At 43.7% G+C, this 9,118-nt stretch overlaps 2 protein-coding genes across 3 annotated transcripts; both read right to left on the reverse strand.

Annotated features, from left to right (window-relative positions):
* Window positions 1–69: 69 nt before the first annotated feature.
* On the reverse strand, window positions 70–3,771 carry LOC112459943 (EF-hand domain-containing protein 1-like). The gene is made up of 5 exons (XM_025024323.1): window positions 3,518–3,771; window positions 3,215–3,351; window positions 2,454–2,776; window positions 1,620–2,071; window positions 70–1,240 (listed from the first exon to the last, which is right to left on the reverse strand). Exons 1-5 carry the CDS (start codon window positions 3,563–3,565, stop codon window positions 434–436), a joined length of 1,767 nt encoding a protein of 588 aa, XP_024880091.1. The 5' UTR covers window positions 3,566–3,771; the 3' UTR covers window positions 70–433.
* Window positions 3,772–3,840: 69 nt separating this feature from the next.
* LOC112459953 (sodium-dependent phosphate transporter 1-B) lies at window positions 3,841–9,011 on the reverse strand. 2 transcript variants are annotated; one of them, XM_025024340.1, is made up of 6 exons: window positions 8,512–9,011; window positions 6,205–7,077; window positions 5,758–5,964; window positions 5,458–5,668; window positions 4,634–5,289; window positions 3,841–4,174 (listed from the first exon to the last, which is right to left on the reverse strand). In XM_025024340.1, the coding sequence occupies exons 2-6, from the start codon at window positions 6,406–6,408 to the stop codon at window positions 3,944–3,946; spliced, it is 1,509 nt and encodes a 502-aa protein (XP_024880108.1). In that variant the 5' UTR covers window positions 6,409–7,077; window positions 8,512–9,011; the 3' UTR covers window positions 3,841–3,943. The 2 variants fall into 2 exon arrangements, with proteins under 2 accessions (XP_024880108.1, XP_024880100.1); XM_025024332.1 differs by having other exon boundaries at window positions 8,484–9,011.
* Window positions 9,012–9,118: the final 107 nt, after the last annotated feature.

Below are 9,118 nucleotides of genomic sequence, written 5' to 3' on the forward strand. Positions count from 1 at the left end.
ACGTTATATCGTGAGTAATACTGAATAATATAAACAAATTCGTGTCCCTTGATTTATGGGGACAGATTTTTCTTTAGCGTTAAGTATAAGTAGATGCTCTTATTTGAAAATTAAAAAATTTAGTTTTTAAATTTTATAAAAAATCATGTAAAATTAAAAATTAAAAATAAATATTAAATTTTATATGGCACTCAACTCAAAAACTATTGATAATTCAACGTTCTGCTTTTGATTAAAAAGAAATCTAAATCTGTTTCAAAGAAACAATTTTTTGTCAATATTATTCAGGATTACTCTGTATAAGGTAGTGCTATTTTTATAAAGGACAAGAAAAATTGCTTGTAAAATTTATTAGCAAACCTCATAGGTTTGAATCGATTAAGGGATCGGTATTGAAAACACCGATAAATCCATTCATGCGTTAATTGATTAATTAAGCCGTTATCAATTCTTTATGACCAATCATGTCGAATTCTTTGTCCATGCATTTGTTCGCATTAACATCATCCTCCACGTTTTGCGCGATTATATTATCCGCAAGAAGCTTCTGTTCATTTTCCCTTTCTTGTATCTTTTTAGCTTCAATGTCCACGTCATCCTGCAGCATACCCTGCTGAAGAAAATAATCGCGCAGGTTCTCCCGGACTTCCTGGCAGAATTTGTCGCGGTTCGCCTCAACATAGCGATACACGAACAGATCAGCGCCGGTAATGACGAAGCGATGATTGTACACGTTAATGCGCGCGCCAATGAAAAGATCCTGCGGCGTATAGTACTCCGGATTGTCCTTTCCCGTACACGGCTTCGGAATCAGCCTGGAGGATAGGAAGCAACCCTCGCGTCGACCCGAATTACGCTTCTCGGTCTCGTTGATTTGAATGGTGCCGTCGCTCAGGCTGTACTCCATCACGAAGTCGCGACCCTCATCCTCTGGGTGCACCGCATCCATTCGCGCAGAGTAGCGCAGCTTCTTCGGGAAGTTTGCCAGTTGACGAATAACATTCTTCTTGGGTGGCTTCGGTATGAACGACAAACAGCTGGCGTACGTGTCCTCGGGACTGCCAAACTTTATGTGCGGTGGTATCTCGTACTTCGCCGGCGCTGGCCTTTCCATTCTCGCGGGAACCGGAATCGCGTCTGGTTGCGGTGTACCCAACATGTCGGAGTAATATTTGCGCGTGAAAGCATCGCAATCGTGCAACAGGAAGCGTCGTCCGAATAGGAGGATCGTTTCGCCTACCTGAAGACGAAGTAATAACATGATTTTGAATTCGCTTTTATTTGCTTTATTTAATATTTATATTTGCATATGAACGTTTTTCAAAAAATATATTTAATGTGATCAAAATTCTTAAAAATCATCAATTTACAGGTTTTTTTTTTTAATTCGGTATTATCTTGAAATATATAAAAGAAACTCGCTTCTTGGTCCTTGAGCTTTGCTCGGTTCTCCTTTTAGGCAACAATTTTAAAATTACATTCTGTAATCAAATAGCGTGAATAGGGATGTATAAATTATTATCCATTATTAATACTTAGACCTATTTAATTAAAATGTACTATTACAACAAAATAGCACGAGGCTGAAAATAGGTCTTACTCAGGCAAATTAGTCTTACTCTAAAATCTTGCGGCGTGCAGTACTCCACGATTTCGGGATCCCCGTATTCCATGTAGATACTCGGGTGCCAAGACGGTAGACTCTGCCAGTTCTTGGGTACGCGCATTCGCCTCAGCAGCATCGCCACGGGATCCTTGCCGTCGTTGGGCTCGTGAATCTCCCGGATTGCCACGGTATCATCCGTCAGGAAATACATCACTCGATAGTGATCGTCGTTCCACGTGGCATCGAACGACAGCACCATACCGTCGTATTCCAGGAAGCGTCGCCGAGGATCATCGCCCAACGCCCGCGTGATCCCCGTCGGTGTTCTGCACTTGGCGTCGCGCTGCTCCGTGTAAGGATCCGCGGGAAGACTCTCCTTTTCGCCGACATCGATGCCTTGACTCGTCAGGAACTCTCTGGTGAACGGATCACAGTCGACGATGTGATAAACCACGCCATAAATGCCTAGAAGAAATGTACTCGATTCTATTAAGAATCGGTTGTATGTCCAAGGTTGTCGCCCGAGCAAAAATCCTAATTATTGAAATATAAATTTATACATACATGTATGTATATTTATATTTTAACAGTCAGGATTTAATAGCGTTTGATATTTTAATAGTGATATTTTAATTTTGTGTGCACATGAGTACACACACACACACAAAGTGTCTCAAGAGTTTTTTAATTTCTTGGTCAAAGAACTTATTATTAAATAATTATTGGTGAAAAATATATATGATTTAATTTGTTCTTCCTACAATATACCGAGGAATTCTGTACAGATAAAGAGAATGCTAAGAAATATAGACAGAAGGAAAAAGGCGAAAGAAATACGTCAACATACAAACATCAATCCCGACATTGAAATCTTTCCAGATGAACAGGTCTCTCTTGACATTTTTCGGGATTCTGCCGCGTCTCACCAGCTTGCCCTGCCGGAAACCAGCGTTCTTTACCACAGGCTCTATCACGCAGAGCGTGTCGTCTTCCAGATAATAGATGATGTCTACATGACGAACGCGATAATGCTCCTCTGGGGAATTGAAGACTCCTTGGCGAAAGAAGGCCTTGAAGCGAAGGCACTTTTGCGCGAACACCGCGTAATGTGGCACGAATTGCCGATACACGTAGCAAGGCACCCGGCCATAAACCGATGATATATCATATCTGTTAATAATAATAAAAATTAAATAAAGTCAAATAATTATTTCAATCGCGATTAAATAACAATATAAATACATACACTATATAATATTTAATTAACACACTTGCTATTGTCTATAAAATGATGATATAATATTGATAATCAAGTATTGTTTACCTGTTTTAATTTTCAAAGTTTATCCGAACGTATCGAGATAAAAGCAGAAATCATTTTACGTTCATTAATATGTTCATTAATATGAACTATTTTAATTATCCTAATAAATTGGAAAATGTGATTTTATGGCGATTCAATTCAAAATCGTAAAACAATTATTCTAATTACTTTCAATAATTCCAATAATCATTTTAATTAGTTCTGTAGATACATTGTTTTATAGAATAATATAATTAATATCAATGCGACGGAGTTTTCGAATAGAGAGATCCGCCGTTACTTACTCCACGGGATCTAGACCTTCGGCATATCGAACGGATGCTGCGTCCGTTAATCTTCTTCCGATGCCGTAATTGGTATCGCGTACCACAGGAAAGCCATTTAAAACATCAAGCTTGTGCGGCAATTTGTAATCCTTGACCTTACGAAACGAGGCGATTTGTTCAATACGTCATTAGTTATCAAAGCACCAATTTGAAAAACTACACCCTCAAAATCAATAGCCCACGCAATTCTCCCAATTATTATTCTCTTGATAACGTGGAAATGAAGAGAAAGCTTAATTACAATTATATTCGGGCACTTACGCTAATGTCTCGAAAGGTGTATCCCGGTAAAAGGGGTAAATTTGCCATACCGACGATAAAATGTCGTGTCGAGACTAGGAACGACTCTTCGGCCGAACGCCGACATGTTCGCTGTCGATCGATTCACAACTCGCTGCGCTCGCTCGTTGACTTTAAGATTAAACACATTTCTATAACAACGCGACTGCCTATCGATTTAACTAATTAACCCCCATACCCCATATCGCCATATAACCGGTATCCTCCGCAAAAAGGATGGTGTGGATCTATTCTGGATTGCGAAGAGAGGAAATTGAGATAAAGCGCCACGAAGCGAATGAAAATTCCTTTGTTCGACCATTTATTTGTTCAGAACTTATTGACAACAGCAGTATTTGGATGGTTTTCTGCGTCTAAAGCGCCTCGGTTGTTCGCAACTGCGAAGGATCACAAAGTAATTATCTCGCGGAAAATGGCCATGCAACCGGCGGACAGGCAGCCGGCCATCGGCACGGTGATCAGCCACGCGAACGCGATATTGCGAAACAGCTTCCACGACACCCCCTCGCCGCCACGCGAGGCCCATCCTACACACACCACCGATCCCACTTTACAGTGCGTTGTTGAGATGGGTAGACCAATTTTACTTGCTAACAGGACCGTCACCGCGGCACCCACCTGCAATCGAAAGTTTCATGTCGGTTTCAACGAGATAAGTAATACATAATTCAGTGAGTGGAGAGAAAGGCTCAATGTCTATGAAATCAAACAGGAAATGACTTTGTCATATTCTCTGAAACTCTGAATATAATATATGTAGAGGAGAAAGAGATAAAGAAGAATGGAATATTATTAATTCCTTTAGGCTTACAATGTTCATTGCATTGGACAGCAAATCAGGGATCGCAACTTATACTTTGAGAAAAGAAAAAAAAATTAAAAAATTTCATGAGATGTTGCGTGTAATGGACATCAATTCTTATTAGTCATGAAAATCGTGTCATAAATTTATTCTTGTATGTACTCAGATATACGATATATTTTTCTGCGCGATAAAAATCGGAGACCGAAAAGATTAACTCCGTTTTACACAGAATTCCCCGAAAATAATCAGTTCTCTAAGGGCCGCGCGTTTACCTCTATGGTGAATCCGGTCGTGGGAGTGATGCGGGCCAGATCCTGGCCCAAGGTCCGTATAACCCTGCGTCCCCACACCCACAATCCCGTGGAGATACCTAGGCCGCCGTACAGCAGTATGAGTATGGGTGTTTCGGCCTCCTGCCGGGCCGAACCCTCCGCGTATACCGCCCAGAGCGCGATCAGCGGCCCGATCGCGTTACTGACGTCGTTGCCGCCGTGCGCGAAGCTGCCAAACGTCGCGGTGAGCACTTGCAGAAAGGCGAACAGCCTCGATACTTCCGGCTGCTCATCGTCGTCTACTATCCCGTCCATCTGCGCGTTCTCTGCGTCCGCCTGAGCGACCATCAGCAACGGGCTCTCGCTGGTGTTACCGCGCAACTTCGGCGCCAGATCGGCCTTCGCGTTACCATTGCTGGTGTCGCAGGGAGCCTCCGAGATCACCGACAACGCCGTTGTCTCGTTATTCTCTTGGCAGGAACCAAAGTGCGCCGCCGTCGTTGCCGCTGCTTTCTCGTCGCTGCCGTTCGATGACAATAGTATTCTCGCCCTCTGTCGTGGCACCACGAACACGTATACGTACAACGCAGTGAATTTGCCCGCCAGCAGCGCGATTATCAAGCTACTCCACCACGGCAACTTGTCCATCTTTAATACTGACATATTAAAAAAACACATTTGAATAAGAAGAAAAATTTAAGATGATGAAGAGTATTGCATGAAGTATATCATTCCCCACAATATATTTTTCTTTTCGCTCTCTTGAAAATATGATTTCAAATTTTGGGATAAAATGACATACTTTATTTTTCAAAAATACTTACGTTTAGGTCCATCAAGCGCAATTGACATAATATTGATAGCAACGGTCAGACCGTATGCTATGGGGAGAATATAGAGACCTTGTTCAAATGGCTTGTTAGACTGAAGCACGGATTTTCTCAAAACCCAAAAGATACTGGCAGATACAATCCCGCTGAGTATAGGGCTGGCAAACCAGGACGCCGCTATGTTACCGAGAGCTATCCATTTTACCTGCGACATCAATACGGCTTTAAGTTAGATTACTACATTCATGGGCTATGCTACGTAACGCAATCGCAACGCGTCGTGGTGCTACTAACCCCGGCGGTACCCCGGCACACGAGCGAAAATCCAACTGTAGCACCAACAATGGAATGCGTACCGGAAATTGGAAGTCGTAACGCGGTAGCCACCAGTAGCCAGATACCGGACCCAGCTAGACTGGATAACGCCCCTATCATCAACTCCTTCTCGTGGCCCTCGTACAACGAGACGTCCAGTATACCCTTTCGCATTGTGTCGGAGACCTGCAGCGGAGGGATAAATCGCCAAGTGAGAACAATTTCGCAGAGGTCCAACTTATTACTATCGGTCGCTCTATAAAATCTGTGTGCGAATCTTGCTTTCAGAAATAAAGCAAGCGAGATTAAAGTAAGTTTTGAGAAATATAAACTATATACATTGTTCCTTCGGTTTATAATAATATTTTTTATTCATTTACGAAATGAATAAGGAAGTTTGACAACGGGCGTTGTCTCGATACCTACCTTGTATCCTATCAGAACAGCACCGGCGATCTCGAAGACGGTCGCCAGGGCACAGGCTTGGAATATCGTGAGCACCCCGGCGCCGACGCTCGTCCCGAAGCTATTGGCGACATCGTTGGCGCCGATGCCGAACGCTAGGATGAACGCCACTATAAAGCCGACCACTACTATCCAGATCAAGCTCTCATCGTACGGTATACTCATTGTTCTCGTTTCTAACTTAAATCTATTCTGCTTGAGCTTTCGATGCAATGTGTTTGTTGCGTGTATGTTGCTTCTATGCGATTATCCTCCTACTACACGTGTGCATCCGTCAGAAAATTGATAGGCATAAAAGTTATCATCTTCTCTCTTTTTCCTAAACGCTTCCATAACAAATAATGTCAATCGACTTCTAAGGACCTCGTGGCAAGGAAGAGTCTTTTCTGATACAGAACGTTATATCAATACTGTGTGTAAACGCTTATCCATCAGAATATATCCTTTCTATATATACTTGGATGAATGTATATATAATATATATAATTCTTTTATAATATAATAATGTATCTATATCTTTTCATTGTAGCCCTAATACGATCAATTCTTCGGTAGTTTTGTACATGTAGCAGAGGTAGTGTTTTGGCGCAGCACCTGATTTATCTAACATCGTGATTTCATCGCACATTCGTACGTCAACGATGCACAACTGTGTGTCGAGCTAATATACTCGGAGAAACAAGGAAGGTTACTGGTGGCTGACTATATTCTTTCAACGATCGTCGTGTTGTTCCTCGGATCGAGATTGTGACGGGCGATCTTCGTGTCCTCTTGATGCTCCTTTATCAGCGCTTTCCTCGTGTGGAAACACGCCGGTCGCTGTATTCCCCGCATCTGCAAATCGTACAAAACGATCTCATCGACTGTATCTGCATGGCACGACGTAACGTAGACAATATATAATTTCTATTAACATTGCAATCCTCATAGGTTTCTCGTGACTGCCACTCAAAATATATGTTTCAAATCTGAAATCTGAGTCACAAAATTTAACACTTTTGGTAAAAAAAAAAAGAATGGGTTCCTTTTCTTTTTTTTATCGCTAATTTTTCTCTCTTATCAGTCTTTCCGAAAAGGAACAAGACAAATTTCCCAGGGACAAAACTTCAAACAAGGTATCTCATGTAAAATATTATTTAAAAATTGCACATTCCGTATCTTTTAAAATAGATGACTATTAAAAAAAAACCAAATATACAAAATACAAAAATAGATCATTATTTTGCATATCGTTATCTTGGAATAAAATTGGAAAAAAATCTTACAAAAATTACAAAAAAAAAAAGAACAAAAATTACAAAGAATTATTTAATTAATTCGAAATTTAGTATTCGATAATGAGAATATCTGAATTAATTAGACGAGCAGGCTTTCAACACGGAGTTGCGACATTTTTCCTCCCAAATTGAGATACGAACGAGCTGGCGGTGCCGGCTGAATGCAGCATTGCATGCAACCCTCGAGCATTATTCGATCGTTATACTCCAACCATTTCAATTTCTCCTCCCCCCTCTCCCTCACGCCGCCAAGAGATTCTAACGAAGCTGTTCTCGCGTTATATCCCCCGATTTTACGTCACTTTCTCTTCTGGTGCTATTCAGAATTCTCACCCCCGAAATCTCACCCCCGAGAGACCGTATGCATTCCACGCGACAGCGAGACGAGACGAAAAATGACCGAAGCGTCCAACTGGCGCCCCGGTAACTTTCAACGCGACCCCTGAGTCATCCACCGCAATTCGATCTTCGAACTATATAGCGAAACTGGACATCGCTCGTTGTCACGAGCCCCCGAAATACGCGCAAAATTCTCGTGTCTTCTCAATCCCGGGAGGCTGCCCTAAAAATCCTCCGGGACAACGAAATTCCATCGAACGTGCGAAAATCTCAACCTCCGTGTCGCCTCCGTTAAACAGCCCGACAATTCGCCCGACAGATCCGCGGAGTCGATTTTCGACCGGCGTGCGAACTGGAAGAATGCCGTAGCTGTGTCGCCGAGAATTAAATTCTCGCCTTCGATTTCTCTCAGACGTCCCGTCGGAGACGGTCGAGCCGATTGCCGGGTGCGTGCAGAGCGACGATAATCTCTCGAACGTTCCGCCGCGCCGGTCGCGAAGCTCGAATCCGCTAATCCGTTCCCTTCGGAGAAAAGGACACGACGACCGAGGGTCGCGGCCGCGCTCGGCGTGACTTCGAGACCTAAATGTCGAGGCTTAATAATGTCGAGGAGGCTTGAATTACCACGCTCCGAATCATTTTTCGTGCTGACCAGCGCGCGTCGTGTCCTGCTTCGGCACGTTGCTGGCGAGACGTCGGTGGTCACGCGGTCTCATCCGGCAGGTATGGATATACTCGCTCGGCGTTTCGAGGGAGAAATACACTCGCGTTCAAGGAGGACCAGCGGGCCAGCGGGATTCGGGATTCGGCAGCAGCACTGCCAGCACTCGGAGCCGCCGCGCGAGACGACTCGGGACGACGATGAGGTCACAACGGCGTTCTTGAAACTTTTGGCGGCCGCACCACGCTTCTCCTCGATCGGAGCGATGCCGCTCGCCGCCGCTCGGCTCAGCTCCGCGTGGGGGTGAGATATTGATCCGTCAATTTGCCCGCGAAACGCGTGCCGCACGTATGTAGGGGGATGATGCAACCCAATGACGATCAATGGACGATCCACGAGTACGGCGAGTACGGCCCGGTCGAATCCCATTGGACCCCTTTCGTTCACCCTCTTTCTCATCTTCGCGGATTTGCGCTGATTTGCAGGACGCTCGTCCACGTCCACATGGGCACTGCGAGGGCCAAGTCGAGGTGCATTAATCGTTTCGCGGTGTGTCATCGAGGTATCGATTTCGGAGTTGGAGGAAGCTCGAAAAGAT

Source organism: Temnothorax curvispinosus, unplaced genomic scaffold (assembly GCF_003070985.1).
Source record: "Temnothorax curvispinosus isolate PA1 unplaced genomic scaffold, ASM307098v1 QBEX01001101.1, whole genome shotgun sequence".
Lineage (NCBI taxonomy): Eukaryota > Metazoa > Arthropoda > Insecta > Hymenoptera > Formicidae > Temnothorax > Temnothorax curvispinosus.